The following is a 21,425-nucleotide window of genomic DNA, read 5'->3' on the forward strand; positions in this document are numbered from 1 at the left end:
ACCCCTCAGGAGGCTGCTGGCACAGGGCCAGCTCAGCCTCAACCCCCAGAGCTGCACCAGCAGCTTGCAGGATGTTGAAACTGGTTTAGGCTCTCCTGAGAGCAGTCAAGAAGCTGTGGAGGACACTTTGGTCTTGGCAGATGTGGCTCAGTGGCAGCTTACAGGTTGGACCTCAGAGACCATCCAGTGCCCACCCCCTGCCATGTGCAGGGACACCTCCCACCAGCACAGCTTGCTCAAGGCCTCATCCAGCCTGGCCCTCAACACCTCCAGGCAGGAGGCAGCCACAGCCTCCCTGGGCAACCTGTGCCAGTCTCTCTCCACCCTCACTTGAAACAATTTCTTCCTCATCTCCACTCTCACTCTCCCCTCTCCCAGCTCAAAGCCATTGTCCCTCAGCCTGTCCCTCCCCAGCTCTCCTGGAGCCCCTTCAGGTCCTGGCAGGCTGCTCTGCGGTCTCGCTGCAGCCTTCTCCTCTCCAGGTTGAACAGCCCCAACTCTCCCAGCCTGTCCCCACAGCAGAGCTTCTCCAGCCTCTGATCATCTTGGTGGCCTCCTCTGGACCCTCTCCAGCGGGCAGAGATGTAAGCTGGGCCAAGTCCCTGGCATTATTTGTTGAATCTTTGCCTAGACCAAGACTTGGAGGAGTGTGTTGGGGAGCAGTGGACCTCAGGCATCTGAGCAGAGGCTGATTCCTGTGGTCCCTTGCCAGTCCAGAGGGCAGAGTGACATCCAAATGAGCAAAGTGACTTCTTTGGATTGAATTTTGGTCTCTTTCTGCCTGCAGCTTTACCCTTGCTTCCATTGGGATCATGTCAGTGATTGTGGGCACAACAGTGTTGGGACAGCTGCCAAACAGCAGGTGAGTACTGCCTGGGGGGTGGGGTGAGCTTGCCAAGGGGCGTCTGGGCAGGCAGCTCAAGGTTAGGACTGGGCAGATGCTCCAGGGGTGGTGATTGTCCACTCCACACAAGGCTGTGGCATTTTGAAGGTGGGCTGAGGAAGGCTTCCTGCCAGGTTGGCACCAAGGGTGCTGTTTCCTCATGGGCTCCTCTTGCTGGGACTCAAAGGGAGCATTGCAGGGGAGAGAGCAGTGCTGGGATGAAAAGGACCTGCTGAGGAGATGGCAGCCTTGGAATCACTGAACTGCTGGGGTTGGAAGAGAACTCTGAGATCCTGTCCCACCAGCAACCCAACCCCACCATGGCCACCAAACCATGGCCCCAAGTGCCATGGCCATAGGTTGCTGGAACACCTCCAGTCATGGGGACTCCACCACCTCCCTGGGCAGCCTCTGCCAATCCCTGACCACTCTGGCAGCAAAGAAATTTTTCTTCCTCTCCAACCTAATCCTCCCCTGGCACAATTTCAGGACATTGCCTCTCTGTCACCTGAGACTAAGGAGCAGGGCCCAAGTCCCACCTGGCTGCAGCCTCCTCTCAGGAGCTGCAGAGAGCAATGAGGTCTCCCTGAGCTCAGCCTCCTCTTCTCCACACCAAACACCCCCAGCTCCCTCAGCTGCTCCTCCCCAGCCCTCTTCTCCACACCCTTCCCCACCTTTCTTGCCCTTCTCTGGCCCTGCTCCAGCTCCTCAATGTTCTTCTTGCACTCAGGGCCCCAAAACTGAAGGCAGCACTCAAGCTGTGGCCTCCCCAGTGCTGAGCCCAGGGGGACAATCCCTGCCCTGCTCCTGCTGCCCACACCATTGCTGCTCCAGCCCAGGCTGCTGCTGCCCTTCTTGCCCCCCTGGCCACCCCCTGGCTCCTCTCCAGCTGCTGCCACCCAGCACCCCCAGGCCTTTCCCTGCTGGGCACTTTCCAGCCACTCTGCCCCCAGCCTGGAGCCTTCCTGGGGTTGTTGTGCCCCAAGTTCAGGACCCAGCCCTTGGCCTTGTTGAGCCTCCTGCAGCTGAGCTCAGCCATGGCTGCAGCCTGGCCAGGTCCCTCTGCAGAGCCTTCCTCCCCTCCAGCTGATCAACACTGCCACCCAATTCAGTGTCATCTTCCCTGCTCGGGCCCTGCCTAGGTGAGGCCAAGGCTGTGCCATGGCTTGGCTGAGCTGCTGCAGCAAGTGAGTGACGGAGCTGGAATGTTCCTCTGTTCCCCAGGGCAGCAGGGAAATTCGAGACTTGGGTCATGTTGATTTGGCTGGGCAGCATTGCTGGGGTGCCCAGGGGGGTGCCCAAGTGCTGCCCAGGTGCTGCCCAAGGTGCCTGTGGTTTCTTTCAGGGTGAAAAGCTACCTGAGTGAACTGATCCACCTGACCTGCTGCCGCATCCTGGTCAGAGCTCTCTCTGGTACCATCCATTTCCACAACAAGTGAGTGAGCAGCCTGCTGGAGGTGGCTCAGCTGGCTCCTGCCCCTGGTATGCTGGGGGCCCTGATGGCCTAACCAGGAGTGGTGTCCTTGCAGGGAGAACAGGCCTCAGAAAGGAGGGATCTGTGTTGCCAACCACACGTCGCCCATCGATGCCATCATCCTGACCAGCGACAACTGCTATGCCATGGTAGGAGGGGATCCATGGGGCCCGAGGGGGAGAGAGACACACACACCCCCAGACAGGGCTTGGGGGGGTGGGTTGTGGAGTTCAGTGTTGTAACTTTCACAGTAGAGATGCTGATTTCATAGAAAGGCTTCAGTTGGACCTCAGAGCAGCTCTCACTTGGCACTGCAGCCCCTGCAGCTCCTCAAGGAAAGGACACTTGGACAGCAGGGAAAGGATTGCATTGGGACTTAAAACATGACAACAGGGGTCAAAAAAGTGACCTTCAGGCCACCATTGGTTGTGTCCCCACCTATGCCAGCAGTGGAACACAGCCTGCAAAGTGTCAGAAAATGGTTGGGCTTGGGAGGGACCTTCAAGGCCATCCAGTGCCAACCCCCTGCCATGGGCAGGGACACCTCCTACCAGCCCAGGCTGCTCAAGGCCTCATCCAGCCTGGCCTGGAATAACTCCAGGGAGGGGGCAGCCACAGTCTCTCTGGGCAACTGTGCCAGTCTCTCCCCACCCTCACCCTCAAGACTTCCTTCCTCATCTGCAGTCCAAATCTGCTCCAGTTTCAGCACTCATTGCAGGGGAGCAGCAGAAGTTGTTGATCTGTAAGCTCTGTGCTGGTAAAGCTGTCCTGGCAGTGTCAATGCCAGGCTCTTCAGCTGCTGAAGTCCTTCAGCTGTGCTTCAGAATGGAAGCACTTAGAGCAAGCTGGGCTAGTGGGAGGTGTCCCTGCCCATGGCAGGGGGGGTGGAACTGGGTGGTCTTCAAGGTGCCTCCCAAGCCACCCCACTCTGAAGTGAATGGCTCTGCATTGTTTTGGTGTCACCCTGCAGTCTCCTGGGTGTGTGTGGGAAGTTTTGGTTGCTTTTTTTGGAGGGAGATGGAGAGGAAGCTCTGCTTCACAGAATCACAGAAGGTTAGGGGCTGGAAGGGACCTCCAAAGCTCACCCAGTCCAACCCCCTGCCAGAGCAGGGGCACCCAGGGCAGGGCACACAGGAACACATCCAGGTGGGGTTTGAATATCTCCAGAGAAGGAGACTCCACAACCCCCCTGGGCAGCCTGCTCCAGGGCTCTGGCACCCTCACAGGGGAAAAATTTCTCCTCCTGTTTCCATGGAGCTTCCTCTGCCTCAGCTTCCACCACTGCCCCTTGTGCTGGCATTGGGCAGCACCCAGCAGAGCCTGGCTCCAGCCTCTGGGCACTCCCCCTGCACATCTTCATCCCCAGCACTCAGCTCCCCCTCAGGCTCCTCCTCTCCAAGCTCCAGAGCCCTCAGCTCCCTCAGGCTCTCCTCCTGAGGAAGATGTTCCACTGCCTGCAGCAGCTCTGGGGCTCTGTGCTGGTCTCTCTCAAGCAGTTCCCTGAGGTCCTTCTGGAACTGGACACAAGATTCCAGCTGTGGCCTCAGCAGGGCAGAGCAGAGAGGGGCAGGAGAACCTCTCTGACCTCCTCCCCACAGCCCTTCTGATGCACCCCAGGCTGCCCTTGGCCTCCTTGGCCCCCAGAGCACATTGCTGGCTCAGGGTCAATCTCCCACCCACCAGCACCCCCAGCTCCTTGTCCCCTTCACTGCTCTCCAGCAGCTCAGTCTCCAGCCTGTCCTGCTCCACGAGATTGTTCTTCCCCAGCTGCCAGACTCTCCCCTTGCCCTTGCTGACCTCCATGCCGTCTCCCCCTGCTCCTGTGTCTCATTGCTGCTGTTCCTTCTTCCGCCGGCAGGTGGGGCAGGTGCACGGCGGCCTCTTGGGGGTGATGCAAAGGGCCGCGGTCAAGGGCTACGCGCACGTCTGGTTCGAGCGCTCCGAGATGAAAGATCGCCACCTAGTGGCCAAGCGGTGAGCTGCAGGGCTGCGGGCAGCGCGAACCGGGCGCTCCCCGGCGGGTGGGGAGCCGCTGCAGCAGGCTGCCCACTGGAGTCATGGAATCGATTCAGACGGGGTTGGAAGGGACCCCAAGGCTCAGCCAGTCCCAACCCCCTGCCATGGGCAGGGACACCTCACACCACAGCAGGTTGCTCACAGCCACATCCAGCCTGGCTGCAAAAACCTCCAGGCATGAGGCTTCCACCACCTCCCTGGGCAACCTCTGCCAGGCTCTCACCACTCTCCTGGACAACAACTTCTTCCTCACATCCAATCTCAAGCTCCCCACTTCTACTTTTGCTCCATCCCTCCCACTCCTATCCCTCCCTCACCCCCTCCAAAGTCCCTCCCCAGCTTTCTTGGAGCCCCCTTCAGATGCTGCAAGGCCACCAGAAGGTCTCCTGGCAGCCTTCTCCTCTCCAGCCTGCACAACCCCAACTCTCTCAGGCTGTCCTCAGAGCAGAGCAGCTCCAGCCCTCTGCTCATGCTCAGGGCCCTTCTCTGGACACCTTCCAGCCCCTCCAGATCCTTCCTGCGACAGAGGCTCCAGACCTGGCCCCAGAGCTGCAGGTGGGGTCTGAGCAGAGTGGAGCAGAGGGGGAGAATCCCCTCCCTGGCCCTGCTGGCCACACTTCTCTTGCTGCAGCCCAGGCTCTGCTTGGCTCTCTGGGCTGCAAGTGTTCCCTGCTGGCTCCTGCTCAGCTTCTCCTCCCTCAGCACCCCTAAGGCCTTTTCTTCAGGGCTGCCTCCAAGCCTGGGAGTGTTGAAAGCCAGGCTGGAGGGACCTCATGGATCATCTAGTTCCAACCCCCTTGACAAGGATGCTTTCCACCTGATTTAGTGGAAGGATCATCTGGTTCCAACCTCGCTGCCGTGCCACTTCCCAAGTGTCCCTGCCTATGGCAGGGGTTTTTGAACTAGATGATCCTTGAGCTCCCTTCCAATCCTGACAATTGTGTGAGGTGTCCCTGCCCATGGCAGGGGGGATGGAACTAGATGATCTATGATGTCCCTTCCAACTCAAATCATTCCATGATGATTCTGTGATTCCAAGCAGTCTACCACAACAGCTTCTTTTGTCCTGCAGGTTGGGTGGCAGGTTGAGCTGATGTAGTGGTGCACATTCCTTGGCTTCCCTGACAGCTGTTAGTGATGGTGGAGGGAGAATGTGAAGTGCTCTCACCAGGGTCCTAAGGGGTGGTTTGCACAAAGCTCCGGGTTTGTCAGGAGCAGAAAACCAACCTGGATTTTGTGTTCAGGAGAAGGCTGTGATGTGAAACCAGCCTCAGAGCAAAAGAGATGTGTAAATCCCCTGCCTGGGGACAGAGAAATGGAGAAGAGCTGTCCTGTAAGCTTTCCTCTCTGATTCCACAGGCTCAGGGATCATGTGGCTGATAAAAGCAAGCTCCCAATCTTGATTTTTCCTGAAGGTAGGAAGCTGAACCACTCCTTCTCTCCATTCAGTGGTAGAGGGCATCTCTGTTCTTCTCATGGCTTCTGGCACTCAAATACTTCCATGGCTCAGGGTTCTGTTAGGGCATTCCTGCTTTCATCTTGTTACTGGGGACAGGACACCAACCCCGCCCCTGGCTGCAGCCTCCTCTCAGGGAGCTGCAGAGAGCAATGAGGTCTCCCTGAGCTCAGCCTCCTCTTCTCCACACCAAACACCCCCAGCTCCCTCAGCTGCTCCTCCCCAGCCCTCTTCTCCACACCCTTCCCCACCTTTCTTGCCCTTCTCTGGCCCTGCTCCAGCTCCTCAAGGTCCTTCTTGCACTCAGGGCCCCAAAACTGAAGCCAGCACTCAAGCTGTGGCCTCCCCAGTGCTGAGCCCAGGGGGACAATCCCTGCCCTGCTCCTGCTGCCCACACCATTGCTGCTCCAGCCCAGGCTGCTGCTGCCCTTCTTGCCCCCCTGGCCACCCCCTGGCTCCTCTCCAGCTGCTGCCACCCAGCCCCCCCAGGCCTTTCCCTGCTGGGCACTTTCCAGCCACTCTGCCCCCAGCCTGGAGCCTTCCTGGGGTTGTTGTGTCCCAAGCTCAGGACCCAGCCCTTGGCCTTGTTGAGCCTCCTGCAGCTGAGCTCAGCCATGGCTGCAGCCTGGCCAGGTCCCTCTGCAGAGCCTTCCTCCCCTCCAGCTGATCAACTCTGCCACCCAGCTGGGTGCCAGCTGCAGAGCTGGTGAGGGTGCCTCAGTGCCCTGCACAGATCATTGATGAAGCTGTTCAAGAGAACTGGCTCCAGCCCTGAGCCCTGGGGAGCACCACTGGTGGCAGGAGGCACCAGAACCAAAAAGGGAAGCAAGCAGGGGACAGATGCTTCACTCCAGGGCCTGCCTTTGCTGCTCAGGGTGGGAGCTGGCTGCTGCTGTGGTGGTAGTGAGATGTGGTGAGTGGTGTGGATGATGACTTCAGTTTCTCCTCTGGGCAGGCACCTGCATAAACAACACCTCTGTGATGATGTTCAAGAAGGGGAGCTTTGAAATTGGAGGGACAATCTACCCTGTGGCAATGAAAGTGAGTGGACAGAGCTGGCTGCTGGCTTCCCCTCTGCTGGGCTCTGGCTTGGCTCAGGTGGTAGGGAGCTGCCTCAGCAGGGCTGCTGCTGAGGGCACCCCAGCTCTGGCAGGGGGCTGCATGCTCTGAGTGGCTCCTGAGTGTAAGTGGCTGAAAAGAGAGAGGCCTTCAGCCTGTGGAGCCAGGTAGGACCTGCTGGGGTCAGCTTCTGGAAAGCTGGAGGGAAAGGAGATCCAGGGAGTCCTTCCCAGGGCTGAAGGGAAGAGAAGCATGCAGCAGGCTGAGCTCTGGGGCTGTTTGGGCAGCTGGGTGACAGCTGCTGCTGGCCCTGTTGTGTCCACACAAGCAGCACTGATAAGCTCAGCCTCCTTTTTCTGAAGCCTCAATCTGAGCAAACCTGTGTGGCCAGGAGAAGGATGAGAGCCCTGCCAAGGGGGGGAGAGGCTGAGGGAGCTGGGGTTGGGCAGCCTGGAGAAGGGAAGGCTGAGGGGAGACCTTCTCAGCATGGAGCAGCACATGGAGGGTGGCTGCCAGCAGGATGGAGACTTCCTCTGGACAAGCTGCTCCATGGCAAAGACAAGGGGGGATGGGGACAAGGTCCTGCTGGGGACATTCCCATTGGGCTCCAGAGGAAAATGTTTGCCCATGAGCACAGCCAGAGACTGGAATCATCTCCCAAGGGCAGCAGTGGAGTCCCCTCCATGGCACAATTTGGGACTCATCTTGCCAGGGTGCAGAGCCAGCTGACTGCAGCTGCACTGGGACCTATGGGGGTTGGAGCAGAGGGTCCCTGGGGTCCCTTCCAGCCTGGGATTCTCTATTCTACAGCTCCTCACACCTTCAGCTGTCCCTTCTTGCACACCCTGCAGAACCTCTTGCCCTGCTCTGGCACACTCAGGGCACTCTGCAGGCCAAGGTCTGCCTGCACAGCTTGAGCACTGTGGAGATCTAATCTTCAGGGACTTCATTCTGCAGAAGCCCCAACTCAGCTGGCAGAGAGTCCCTGGCAGCAGCAATGAAGCACCCCAGGAGTAATTCCAGGGTGCAGCTGCTGCCTGAGCTCTGCTGGGGCACAGCTGTGGATGTTCTTCCGCTGGCAGGTGACTGAGAGCTGAGGCAGGCTGAGAAGGCCCCTGGGGCAGGTGGGTTTTTTTTGTTTCTTTGCTGATGTGGTGTGTTTGGTGCCCCCTTGCAGTATGACCCCCAGTTTGGGGATGCCTTCTGGAACAGCAGCAAGCACAGCATGGTCAGCTACCTGCTGCGCATCATGACCAGCTGGGCCATCGTCTGCAACGTCTGGTACATGCCCCCCATGGTCAGAGAGGTAACCCTGCCTCCCTGGGCACTGCTGCACAGCCTGCCCCCCTCCTGCCTCTGCTGTGCCCCCACAGCCCTGCCCTCCCCATCCCTCCATGCCACAGAGTGGCTGAGAGCAGCCAGGCAGAGAGGGACCTGGGGGTGCTGGTTGGCAGCAGCTGAACAGGAGCCAGCAGTGTGCCCAGGGGGACAAGAAGGCCAATGGCATCCTGGCCTGCATCAGGAACAGTGTGGCCAGCAGGAGCAGGGAACTCATCCTGCCCTGTGCTCAGCACTGCTCAGGCCACACCTGGAGTGCTGTGTCCAGTTCTGGGCTCCTCAGTTCAAGAGAGAGGTTGAGATGCTGGAAGGTGTCCAGAGAAGGGCAAGAAAGCTGGGGAGGGGTCTGGGGCACAAGGCTCTGGGGGGAGAGGCTGAGGGAGCTGGGGGTGTTCAGCCTGGAGAAGAGGAGGCTCAGGGCAGACCTCATTGCTCTCTACAACTACCTGCATGGAGGTTGTAGCCAGGTGGGGGTTGGGCTCTGCTCCCAGGCAAGCAGTGACAGAAGCAGAGGACACAGTCTCAAGCTGTGCCAGGGGAGGTTTGGGCTGGAGGTGAGGAGAAAGTTCTTCCCAGACAGAGTAATTGGCCATGGGATGTGCTGCCCAAGGAGGTGGTGGAGTCCCCATCCCTGGAGGTGATCAGGAGGGGATTGGATGTGGCACTTGGTGCCATGGGTTAGTGGTCATGAGGTGTTGGGTGACAGGTTGGACTTTGATGATCCCTGAGGTCTTTTCCAACTTTATTGATTCTGAGTCACAGAAACCTTCAGGTTGGAACAGCCCCTGGGGGTCACCAACCACTGTCCCTGCTCTGCCAGGCTCACCCCTAAACCACAGCCCCAAGCACCACAGCCAAACCACCTGCAAACACCTCCAGCCTTGGGCACTCCACCCCCTCCCTGGGCAGCTCATTCCAATCCCTGACCACTCTTGCTGGGAAAATTTTTTTCCTGCTTTCCAGTCTAAATCTCTACCCAGTCACAGCTTGAGGCCATTCCCTCTTCTTCTGTCATCATGACCTGTGAGAAGAGACCAGCAGCAACCTCTCCACAACCTCCTCTCAGGGAGCTGTAGACAGCCAGGAGGTCTCCCTCAGCCTCCTCCTCTCCAACCTAACCATCCCCAGCTCCTTCAGTCTCTCCTCATCACATTCATTCTCCAGGCCCTTCCCAGCTTCCTTGCCCTCTCTCTGGCATGGAGGTGCCCAAAGCTGAAGGCAGCACTCCAGGTGTGGCCTCCCCAGAGCTGAGTGCCAGGGGACAGTCCCCTCCCTGCTCCTGCTGGACACGGCATTGCTGATCCCAGCCACGATGCCTTTGGCTCTCTTGGCCACCTGGGCACTGCTGGCTCCTCTCCAGCTGCTTGGCCACCAGCACCCCCAGGTCCCTTCCTGACAGCAGCTTTCCATCCACACTGCCCCAAGCCTGCAGCACTGCTTGGGGTTGTAGTGACCCAAGGGCAGGACCTGGCACTTGGCCTGGTGGAAGCTCCTCCTGGTAACCTTGGCCATGGATCCAACCTACCCAAGTCCCTCTGCAGAGCCTCCCTGCCCTGCTGCAGATCCACTGACCCCAGCTGGGTGTCAGCTGTGAGCTTACTGCTGACACTCTCTGTATCTTCATCGGGGTCATCAGGGACAGTCCAGCTTGGCTGTGACACAATTGGTGAGGCTGGAGCAGACCTCTGAGGTCATCAAATTCTACTTTGTTTTACTGCTCCTCCTCATTGGAGCAAAACCTCCCCCCTGATTTCAACGCTGTAGGGGAAAAGGAGTCAAGTTATGACCCCACTGGCACCTCAGGCTGTGCTGGCATGGGAGGAAGCGATGGGTGGTTGGGCAGCCAGCTGAGCTGATGGGGCAGCAGAGGTCTTCTGTGGGCCTCTTTCAACTCACTCCTTTCTCCCTTGCTTCTGCTGGATTGCTGACCCTGGCAGGAAGGTGAAGATGCTGTGCAGTTTGCCAACAGAGTGAGGTCAGCCATTGCTCACCAAGGAGGCCTGACTGAGCTGCCCTGGTGAGTGCTGCCCTACCTGCTACATCTCCAGCTTTAGCTGCTGCTGCCTGGAGCTGCTGCTCGCTGGAGTTGTTTCCTCCCTCAGCTTCATGCCATCTACCTGTCTTGGTTTAGAGTGAGGCAGATTTGCTCCTTGACCTCTTCCAAGAAGCCCAAAAGAAAAAACACTCACACACGGGCCTGGGAAGTGGAAGTGGAAAGGCCATTCCCAGCTCCATCCAGCAGCACCCAGCAGAGAAAACACACAGAATGCACAGCCTGGGCTTAACACAGAGCCACAGCAAGCCAAAGCCTTCACAAACCTGCCTTTAAACCAGGCCAGCAAACCTAAGCCTTCATGCCCAATCCCCCCAAAACCTTTCTGCCCCCCATACCAAACCATTGGGACACAGCTAAAATTCATCTGGGCAGCTCCAGCTCCCCCTAATGGGGCAGCTGCAGTCTCCCCTCAGTGGGGGCAGCTCCAGGCCCCCCCACCCCAATGGGGCAGCTCCAGACCCCCCCAATGAGGCAGCTCCAGGCCCCATTGGCAGCATTGCCAAGGCCAACACCAGGCCTCCCTGCCAAGAGATAACAGCCTGGGAGTCCTCTCAGGAGGAGAGAGGGAGGGAAAAGGGAGGAAAAGTGGCTCTGCAGCCAGATTCATAGTGGTGGAGATGAAATCCAGTTCCCAGTCCCCCTCCTGGGCACTCTCTGGACCTCCTAGAGGTCTGCACTTTGTGGTTCTTAAAGGCACCTGGCCTCAGACTACCACAGCATCTGAACTTCATTCCACTCAGGGGGGAGAGATGGAGAAGCTTCACATAGCCCTGTGAAAGTAAAGCTCAGGCTGCATGGAGCCCTTGGAGCATGCAGCTCTTGGACTTTGAGTTCCACCTGAGGGCTTGATGCTTGTGGAGCTTCACAGCTGCTGCTCCTCTTGAGTTTCTTGCTGTGATGAAGGAGCAGAAATGAAGCTCCTTGGCAAAAGTGACAAAACCAAACACAGAGCTTGAGGATTTCTGCTCTTTCTCATGTCCTACCTCAAACAGCAGCAGCACAAGGCCCACATTTGAGAGCAAGAGGAGCAGCTCAGCAGGAGCCAGCAATGTGAGCTGGCAGCCCAGGAGCCAACCCTGTGCTGGGCTGAGCCCCAGCAGGGTGGGCAGCAGGGGCAGGGAGGGGATTCTGCTCCTCTGCTCTGCTCAGACCTCACCTGCAGTGCTGGGGCAGCTCTGGAGCCCCAGCACAAGGAAATGGAACTGTTGGAGAGGGTCCAGAGGAGACCACGAGGATGATCAGAGGTTGGAGAAGCTCTGCTGTGGGGCCAGGCTGGGAGAGTTGGGGCTGTGCAGCCTGGAGAAGAGAAGGCTCCAGGCAGACCTTCTGGTGGCCTTCCAGTAGCTGAAAGAGCTCCAAGAAAGCTGCAGAGGGACTGTTCCCAAAGGCTTGCAGCAGGGAATGGTTTGAAATGAGAGCAGAGCAGATTGAGGTTGGATGTGAGGAATAAGTTCTGCCCCAGGAGGCTGCAACAGGTTGCCCAGGGAGGTGGTTGTGGCTCCATCCTTGGAGGGGCTCCAGGAGATCTGGGGAGGGACTTTTGACAGGGGCTGGGAGTGACAGGATGAGGGACAATGGTGTCAAAAGGGAAGAAGCTGGATTGAGATGAGACCTGAGGAAGCCATTCCTGCCCAGGAGGGTGGGGAGACACTGGCACAGCTTGCCCCCAGCACAGGAAGGACCTGGAGCTGTTGGAGAGGGTCAAGAGGAGTCCATGAAGATGATCAGAGGCTGGAGAAGCTCTGCTGTGGGGACAGGCTGGGAGAGTTGTGGCTGTTCAGCCTGGAGAAGAGAAGGCTCCAGGGAGACCTCAGAGCAGCCTCCCAGTAGCTGAAGGGGCTCCAGGAGAGCTGGGGAGGGACTTTGGACAAGGGCTGGGAGGGACAGGGCAGGGTCTGATGGCTTCAGACTGGGAGAAGCTGGACTGGGATGAGACCTGAGGAGGAAATTCTTCCCTGTGAGGGTGGTGAGGCACTGGCACAGCTTGCCCAGAGAAGCTGTGGAGGATCCAAGCCTGGAAGTGTTGGAAGCCAGGCTGGATGAGGCCTTGAGCATCCTGGGCTGGTGGGAGGTGGCAAGAGGGGCTTGGAACTGGATGATCCTTAAGGTCCCTTCCAACCCAACCCACTCCATGGTGCTGATGAAGAGAACAGGCAAAAAGATTGAGGTGTGAGGCCCTGCTGGTCCTTTGTAAAGCATTAGCCAAGTGTGGTGCTGCAGGCAGTGGCCTCTGCAGTGCAGGGGACACCATCCCAGGCTGGCAAAGCTCTCTGAGAGCTGTAGGAGTTGCCACCAGAAGGCTGCTTTAATGAGCTGAACACAACATGAGGCTTAAGGTGAGCTCTGGAATGCAGAAGCTTGAGCTGGGATGTTCTAGAAGGTCTGAAGAGAAGCCTTAATATTCTTCTAGGTCAGGAGCCTGGCCTTGACTGAGATGTTTGCTGCCATCCATGGTGAGATCACCACAGTGGGGACAGCCCTGAAGGGTTACATTTCTCTTGCTCTGTTGCAGGGATGGAGGGCTGAAAAGAGCCAAAGTCAAGGACACCTTCAAAGAAGAGCAGCAGAAGAACTACAGCAAGATGCTGGTGAGGAATGGCTCAGTAGGAGGTCCCTCTGCAGAAGCAGAGTCAGACTGAGTGGCTGCACCTTGAAACCTGCCTGTGCCCAGCCAGCCTTAGTAGGAACTTTGCCTTTTAATTTAAAAGAGTAAAAAAGAAAAAAACCACACAAAACTTGCAAAAAAAAAAAAAAAAATTGAGATCTTGTGGAGCATCCTTGAAGGTTGTGTGGCTGCTGCAGAGCCTGCCCAGGGCAGTGGCTCTCCCCTCTCTTCACTCCTCTCACTCCCCTGCCCTCCCTGTCTTCAGGAGGTGGTGCTCTTCAGCTCCTGGTCTTGGGGAGCTGAAGGAGTGGAGAGGCAGAAGGAAGGCAGCAGCACTGCTGGAGTGGTGAGGCTGAAGGGAAGGACACTGAGCAGGTGCTTGTGGAGGTGAATCTCCTGCCTGGAAGCTTTAATTGTGACGAACCTTTGTCTCTCTCCCCCCTGCTGCCCACAGGCTTCAGCTGGAGGTGGTTCAACCTGTCCCAAGGTGGGGGCAGGACTGAGCCTGCACAGCTGCAAGGTGGGAAGGGAATTAAGGGCTGCAGGCCCTGAAAGGATGGGGAGGGAGCTGTCCTGCCCAAAGCACAGCTGCTGGACCCTGAGGGGTTGGGTGGCCTTACAACATGGTGGTGCCTTAACCTGGGGGGCAGGGAAGGGGAAAATCCTGCAGCTCCCTGCCCACTGCTGCTCCCAGAGTTCCCTTTCTTGCAGTGGAGCTGTAGAGGTGTAAGGGGCAGGCAGCACCTGGATCACACAGGCTGTGACAGGTGAGGTTTTATCAAGGGGGGCTTCTAGGGCTGCCCTGCTGGCTGCTGAGGCTCTGAGGAGAGCCACTCCAGAGCCACATTGTCCTGAGCTGAGCTGGCAGCAGCTCCCCAAGCCAGCAGCACAGCATCGAGGGCTCCCTGAGGACATCTCCCAGCCTGCAATGCAAGAGAAATAAATTCTATATTTCTAATGGGGCTGCTGTGGCTTCTGTACTGCCTGAGAACAAGAGCTGTGCTTCCTGAGGGCCTCAGAAGGGTGGTAGAGCCTGCCCTGGGGACACAGGATCAATTTTACTTGAGCTCTCCCCTGATTTCTAACCTGCCTTTTTTTCCCTGTCTTTCCCTTTCTTTCCCCTCCTCAGTCTGAGTAACATCTCTGGAGCCTTGTGCTTATCCTTTCTAGGGCAGGAGTGGCTCAGTCTGTCTTGTTCTGGGCTCCCCACTTCAAGAGGGACAGGGATAGGCTGGAGAGAGGCCAACTGAGGCTAGGAGGATGATGAAGGGCCTGGAACATGTCTGGTGAGGAAGGGCTGAGAGCCCTGGGGGTGGTGAGCCTGGAGAGGAGAAGGCTGAGGGGGATCTGATCAATGTCTATCAATAGCTGAAGGGTGGGGGGCAAGCAGCAGGGGCCAGGCTCTGCTCAGTGCTGTCCTGGGACAGGACAACGGGCAAGGGACACAAACTGGAACCCAGGAGCTTCCACCTGAACAGGAGGAGAAATTTCTTTGTTGTGAGGCTGCTGGAGGCCTGGAGCAGGCTGCCCAGAGAGGTTGTGGAGTCTCCTGCTCTGGAGAGCTTCCAGCCCCACCTGGAGGTGTTCCTGTGCCCTGCCCTGGGTGCCCTGCTCTGGCAGGGGGCTCAAACTCTCTCTTCTCCAGAGGTCCCTTCCAACCCCTACCATTCTGTGATGCTCTGAAAGGCCTTTAAGGGATGGTTCAGCCTGAAGGTAAGGAGGCTGAGGGGAGACCTCCTCATTCCCTGCAGCTCCCTGCAAGGAGGCTGAGGGGAGACCTCCTCATTCCCTGCAGCTCCCTGCCAGGAGGCTGGAGCCAGCTCTGCCTGCACCACTCCTTGCAGCTGCCCTTGGCTCTGCTCTCTGAGCCGCACCGAGTGGGCTGGAAGCTGCTGAGGGACAACTCCTGGGACAACTCCATGGTCTCTGCAGCTCCTGCAGCCCCTCCACACCGGCAGGCAGCCTGCGTTGAGCAGCACAGGCAGCTAGGGGCCAGCAGCAGTTCACGTTTGTGTCCGGGTCCGAGCAGGGAAGTCCTCTGCAGAGCCCCCAGGCAGCACCAAGCAGCAGCAAGTCCTCTCCCCGCAGCACTCTGCATGCCCTAACGAGCCTGGGCTTTAATTGGCCTGCATTGATTTTGTTTTCATTGAGCTAAGATAGAGTCAGAGCTTCTCAGGCAAAAAAAAAAAACAAAAAAAACAAAACCCGGGGTGATTGATCTGTGGTAGGCTTCAGGCCTCTGCAGCTGAAGAAATAATTAATTATCTTCTTGTTGAGCTCTTGTCAGGCTGTGAGTTGACTCTTCCCTTCCAGCAGGGTTTGCTCCCTGGGCTCTGTTCCTCTGGAAGCTGCCAGCCTGCAGCAGGCACTTCCCAGGCAAGGCTCCACTTGGTTTTCCTTCTCCATCCCTTCATTGCCCCTGTACTTCCTCTTTCCTTATCCATATTCATGTCCTTCTTTTCCCTGCCCTGGATCAATCAGCTCCATGCTCTGGCAGTTTGCTTCTAAGCAGTTCCAAGAAGCTCCTTTTGAACCAAGAAGTGGAGAAGAAAAGGAAGAATCATTGCTTAAGGAAACTTGGATGGTGCTGTGCAGCACTGGGGAGGCCACAGCTTGAGTGCTGGCTTCAGTTTTGGGGCCCTGAGTGCAAGAAGGACCTTGAGGAGCTGGAGCAGGGCCAGAGAAGGGCAAGAAAGGTTGGGAAGGGTGTGGAGAAGAGGGCTGGGGAGGAGCAGCTGAGGGAGCTGGGGGTGTTTGGTGTGGAGAAGAGGAGGCTGAGCTCAGGGAGACCTCATTGCTCTCTGAAGCTCCTGAGAGGAGGCTGCAGCCAGGGGGGGCTTGGGCTCTGCTCCCTAGGAACAAGTGACAGGAGGAGAGGAAATGGCCTCAGGTTGCCCCAGGGCAGATTTAGGTTGGAGATGAGAAGAAACTTCATCCCTGTAAGGGTTCTCCAAGCCTGTCCCAGGCTGCCCAGGGAGGTGGCTGAATGCCCATCCCTGGAGGTGTTTGCAAGAGGCAGAGCTGTGGTGCTGAGGGTCATGGTGGTTGGAACCAGGTGGGGTTGGGCTGTTCAACCAAGTGATAGGATAAGAGAAAATGGCCTCAAGGTGCACCAAGGGAGGTTCAGGTTGGACATTAGGATGAATTTCTTCCCTGAGAGGCTTCTCAGTCACTGGCCCAGGCTGCCCAGGGAGGAGGTGGAGTCCCCAGCCCTGGAGATGTTTCAAAGACATTAGGGTGAGGAGCTGAGCTGTGACAGCTGTGTGCAGGGAGGGCTTGGGGTGTGGTTGTGCTCTGATCCTAGAGCCTTCCCCAACCAGGCCATCCTCTTCAGGTTTCTTTCCTCCCCAGCCAAGCTCTTGCCCAGAGGTAACCTGCACTGTGTTGTGTCTCCTCCTGCTGCTCTGGGTGCAGAGCAGATCCTTCTGCACAGGAGCTGGGCTGGAGCTGTTTGTGTGTGGGTGAGTGGTGGCCTTGCTGCACCTGGAAGGTTGCTGCTCCTTCCAGGAGCTTCTCTGATGAATCACAGAATTGTTTGGGTTGCAGAAGCCCTTCAGGATCTTCCACTCCACCCCTCAACCCCGCCATGGCCACCAAACCATGGCCCCAGGTGCCATGGCCACGGGTTTCTGGGACACCTCCAGGGATGGGGATTCCGCCACCTCCCTGGGCAGCCTGTGACCACTCTGGCAGTGAAGAATTTTACCTCATCTCCAATCTAAGCCTCACACCAGAAACCTGAAGGCAGTTCCTGCCTGTGTGTGGCCCTACTCAAGACAGGTTTTCACTGCATCTGCACCTCTTGGGCTGGATTCTCCTGCAGCTCTGCCTTGGCACAGCACTCAGGGCACAGCAGAGTGCCTGTGAAATGCAGCTGAACTCCAGGTGCTTTCTAGGAGCTTTCCCATTTCTTTCCTACAGGGTCAGAGGATGTTAGGGGTTGGAAGGGACCTCTGGAGATCTTCCAGTCCAAGTCCCTGCCAGAGCAGGACCAGGGAATGCAGCACAGGGCACACAGGAACACATCCAGACAGGGCTGCAAAGGTTCCAGAGAAGGAGACTCCACAACCTCTCTGGGCAGCCTGCTCCAGGGCTCTGGCACCCTCCCAGTGCAGAAGTTCCTCCTCCTGCTGAGCTGGAACCTCCTGTGCTGCAGTTTCCATCCCTTGCCCCTTGGCCTAGCCCAGGGCACAGTGAGCAGAGGCTGTCCCTGTCCCTTCCTTCCTGCCCCCCAGTCCTCAGCTCTTGAGAGACATTGAGCAGATCCCTCTCAGCCTTCTCCTCTCCACACTAACCACCCCCAGGGCTCTCAGCCTCTCCTCCCCAGGCAGTGCTCCAGGCCCTTCAGCATCCTTGCAGCCCTCCCTTGGCCTCTCTCCAGCAGATCCCTGTAGATCCCTCCTGAGCTGGGGAGCCCAGCACTGGATGCAATATTCCAGGGGAGGTCTCAGCAGGGCAGAGCAGAGGGGGAGGAGAACCTCCCTGGCTCTGCTGGCCACACTCTGCTGAATGCCCCCCAGGACCTTCTTGGCCTTCTTGCCCCCCAGGGCACATTGCTGTGCCCTGCAGAACTTGCTGCCCACCAGCACTGCCAGCTCCTTCTCCTTGGGGCTGCTCTCCAGCAGATCCCCTCCCAAGCTGTCCTGCTGCAGTTCATTCTTCCTGCCCAGCTGCAGGACTCTGCACTCATCCTTGCTGACCCTCAGGAGGTTCCTCTCTGCCCAGCTCTCAGTCTGTCCATTCTGCTTTCCCTGGAGGCAGGCTGAGACCTTCAAGCTGTTTCAGATGAGACCTCTGCTAGCAGCTCCCTTGCTCCTTGATGTGCTGAAGCTGGGCCTGAACTGCCAAGCCCTGGCACTTCTCCTGGGCTGCTCCCCCTGCAAATGAAGGCTTTTGTTGTGCTGCTGTGCTCTGGGTGATGGATGCCCAGCTCAGGAGGAGATGAGCACCTTGGGGGCTGTCAGGATTATTGCCCTGCCTGTGCTGCAGCTTCAGCCATTGCAGTGTGAAGATAACGAATGATTAATTGATCTTGTACTTTGTGTTTCACTTAATTGGTAGCAGTGTTTTGGCCATGCTGGCTGCTGGAGCAAGGTAGCCTTAGAGGATAAACTCAGTCTGAGCCCAAGGACTAAAACCAAAAGAGGGAAGGGGACAAGGAACAGAAAATGTCACCCCTCTGGCCAGCTCAGATGCTGGCTTCAGTTTTGGGGCCCTGAGTGCAAGAAGGCCATTGAGGAGCTGGAGCAGGGCCAGAGAAGGGCAAGAAAGGTGGGGAAGGGTGTGGAGAAGAGGGCTGGGGAGGAGCAGCTGAGGGAGCTGGGGGTGTTTGGTGTGGAGAAGAGGAGGCTGAGCTCAGGGAGACCTCATTGCTCTCTGCAGCTCCCTGAGAGGAGGCTGCAGCCAGGTGGGGCTTGGGCTCTGCTTCCCTAGGAACAAGTGACAGGAGGAGAGGGAATGGCCTCAGGTTGCCCCAAGGGAGGTTTAGGTTGGACATGAGAAGAAACTTCTTCCCTGAAAGGGTTCTCAGAGCCTGGCCCAGGCTGTCCAGGGAGGTGGTTGAATGCCCATCCCTGGAGGTGTTTCCAAAGAGGCAGAGCTGTGGTGCTGAGGGCCATGGAGGTTGGAACCAGGTGGGGTTGGGCTGTTCAACCAATTACTAAGTGATAGGATAAGAGAAAATGGCCTTAAGGTGCACCAAGGGAGGTTCAGGTTGGACATTAGGATGAATTTCTTCCCTGAGAGGCTTCTCAGGCACTGGCCCAGGCTGCCCAGGGAGGAGGTGGAGTCCCCAGCCCTGGAGGTGCTCCAGAGTTGTGTAGCTGTGATGCTGAGGGATGTGGCTTAGGCAAGGACCTGTCAGTGTTAGGCCAAGGATTGGGCTCAGCCTTAGAGGTCTTTTCCAGTCTGAGCACCTCTGTGGCTCTGATTGCTGTGGGTGAAATGGGAATAAGGGAAAAGAGGCCTGCAGCAGGAGTGGTGCTGGCTGGGAAGATGTGGAAGGTCTGGAGAGAAGAAGTTGTTCCCCATGAGAGTGGTGAGAGCCTGGAATGTGTTGCTGAGGGAGGTGGTTGAGGTCCCATCCCTGGAGGTGTTTAAGGCCAGGCTGGATGAGGCTCTGGCCAGCCTGCTCTGGTGTGAGGTGTCCCTGCCCATGGCAGGGGGCTTGGAACTGGCTTAGCCTTGTGGTCCCTTCCAACCCTGACTGATTCTATGATTCTAAGAGCTGATGCACCTCCCTTAGCAGCTGAGCCTTCAGCCTTGCTCTTAAGTTTCTCAGTACTGTTCAGTGCCTGAGGGTCTCTCTGAGCCCTAGAGAGAGGCTGAGCCAGGAGCCTCTCCTGCTCCTTTGCTCTTGGATTTACTGCAGCCAGCTCCAGCTCCAGGGATTTGTCACCACTGCTGTGCTGTTTCCTCTTCCTGGCACTGCTGCTCAGCTGCTCTGTGCCCTTGGTGGATTGTTCATCCCAGGGCCAACAGGACACAGTGAGTCCCTGATGGACATGAATCATAGAGTCACAGAACTGTCAGGGCTGGAAGGGAGCTCAAGGCTCAGCCAGTCCCAACCCCCTGCCATGGGCAGGGACACCTCACACCACAGCAGGTTGCTCACAGCCACATCCAGCCTGGCTGCAAAAACCTCCAGGGATGAGGCTTCCACCACCTCCCTGGGCAACCTCTGCCAGGCTCTCACCACCCTCCTGCCCAACAACTTCTTCCTCACATCCAATCTCAAGCTCCCCACTTCTACTTTTGCTCCATCCCCCCCACTCCTATCCCTCCCTCACCCCCTCCAAAGTCCCTCCCCAGCTTTCTTGGAGCCCCCTTCAGATGCTGCAAGGCCACCAGAAGGTCTCCTGGCAGCCTTCTCCTCTCCAGCCTGCACAACCCCAACTCTCTCAGGCTGTCCTCAGAGCAGAGCAGCTCCAGCCCTCTGCTCATGCTCAGGACCCTTCTCTGGACACCTTCCAGCACCTCCAGATCCTTCTTGTAATTGAAGGCAGCTCCTGTTGCTGCAGCCTCTGTGTCTGTGCCCCACAAAGCCCAGCTGGCCACACCTGGCTGCCTGGCTTGTAAAACGAGCTGCAGGCTCTGAAGGCAGCTGTGTGCTGCTCACCTGTGTGCAGTCACAGTCACTGCTGCTGCAGTGCCCTGTCAGGCACCAGCACAGAATCCCAGAATTATCCAGCTTGGAAAGGACCTCTGAGATCACCCAGTCCAACCTCTCACCCAACACCATCTAACCAACCAACCCATGGCACTGAGTGTCTCATCCAGGCTCTTTATAAACACCTCCAGGGATGGGGACTCCACCACCTCCCCAGGCAGCACATCCCAAGGGCCAATCTCTCTGTCTGGGAAGAATTTCCTCCTCACCTCCAGCCCAAACCTCCCCTGCACAGCTTGAGACTGTGTCCTCTTGCTCTGGTGCTGCTTGCCTGGGAGCAGAGCCCAAGCCCCACCTGGCTACAACCTCCCTGCAGGTAGTTGTAGAGAGCAATGAGGTCTGCCCTGAGCCTCCTCTTCTCCAGGCTGAACACCCCCAGCTCCCTCAGCCTCTCCTCACAGGGCTGTGCCCCAGACCCCTCCCCAGCCTTGTGCCCCAGACCCCTCCCCAGCCTTGCTGCCCTTCTCTGGACACCTTCCAGCATCTCAACATCTTTCTTGAACTGAGGAGGCCAGAACTGGACACAGCACTCCAGGTGTGGCTTGAGCAGTGCTGAGCACAGGGCAGGATGAGTTCCCTGCTCCTGCTGGCCACACTGTTCCTGATGCAGGCCAGGATGCCATTGGCCTTCTTGTCCCCCTGGGCACACTGCTGGCTCCTGTTCAGCTGCTGCCAACCTGCACCCCCAGGACACCTATCACAGTCTCCTCTCACACAGGGGGGACACAAAGCTCTGTGCTGCTCAGTGTGGAGCAGGGATGGAGGTGCACAGCCACCATGTTGCCTATCCCCCTGCCTGATGGAAGGAGGAAGGTTCCTGCAGTGGCTCACATCACGGTAGGATGCTGGGAGAGCTGCTGCCTGGGTGGCTCACCCCTCACCCTGCCAGCTGAACCCTCCTCTGGATGGGGGTGGAGGAAGCAGCATGGAACACACACAATCACAGAAGGGTTTTGGTTGGCAAGGAGCTTTAAGGTCCTGCAGTCCAGGCACTAATCCTGCACTGCCAACTTCCCTGCTAGCAGAAGGGAGCAGAGCCCAAGCCCCACCTGGCTCCAGCCTCTCTCAGGAAGCTGCAGAGAGCAATGAGGTCTCTACTCAGCCTCCTCTTCTCCAACCAAGCTGGGAGGGAAGCACCTGAGAGGTGAGGAGATCACAGAAATGGTAGGGACTGGAAGGGGCCTCTGGAAGTGATTGAGGCCAACCCCCTGCCAGAGCAGAGTCACCCAGGGCAGGTCTCACAGGAACATATCCAGATGGGGTTGGAAAGTCTCCAGAGCAGGAGACTGCACAACCTCTCTGGGCAGCCTGCTCCAGGGCTCCAGCAGCCTCACCACCCCTGGAGGTGTTCCAGAGAGCTGTGGCCATGG

At 57.8% G+C, this 21,425-nt stretch overlaps 1 protein-coding gene across 1 annotated transcript in view; it reads left to right on the forward strand.

The window, feature by feature from the left end:
* The window catches only part of GPAT3 (glycerol-3-phosphate acyltransferase 3), a 34,159-nt gene extending 21,238 nt beyond the window's left edge, over window positions 1-12,921 (forward strand). The window contains exons 4-12 of the mRNA XM_054392336.1: window positions 788-862; window positions 2,229-2,318; window positions 2,413-2,506; window positions 4,216-4,331; window positions 5,733-5,788; window positions 6,785-6,870; window positions 8,066-8,194; window positions 10,164-10,243; window positions 12,795-12,921. Coding sequence (XP_054248311.1) covers window positions 788-862; window positions 2,229-2,318; window positions 2,413-2,506; window positions 4,216-4,331; window positions 5,733-5,788; window positions 6,785-6,870; window positions 8,066-8,194; window positions 10,164-10,243; window positions 12,795-12,921 — 853 coding nt within the window. The remainder of the gene's footprint in view (window positions 1-787; window positions 863-2,228; window positions 2,319-2,412; window positions 2,507-4,215; window positions 4,332-5,732; window positions 5,789-6,784; window positions 6,871-8,065; window positions 8,195-10,163; window positions 10,244-12,794) is intronic.
* The last annotated feature ends 8,504 nt before the right edge of the window (window positions 12,922-21,425 follow it).

This window comes from Indicator indicator, chromosome 25, assembly GCF_027791375.1.
Source record: "Indicator indicator isolate 239-I01 chromosome 25, UM_Iind_1.1, whole genome shotgun sequence".
In the NCBI taxonomy this organism is placed as follows: Eukaryota; Metazoa; Chordata; class Aves; order Piciformes; family Indicatoridae; genus Indicator; species Indicator indicator.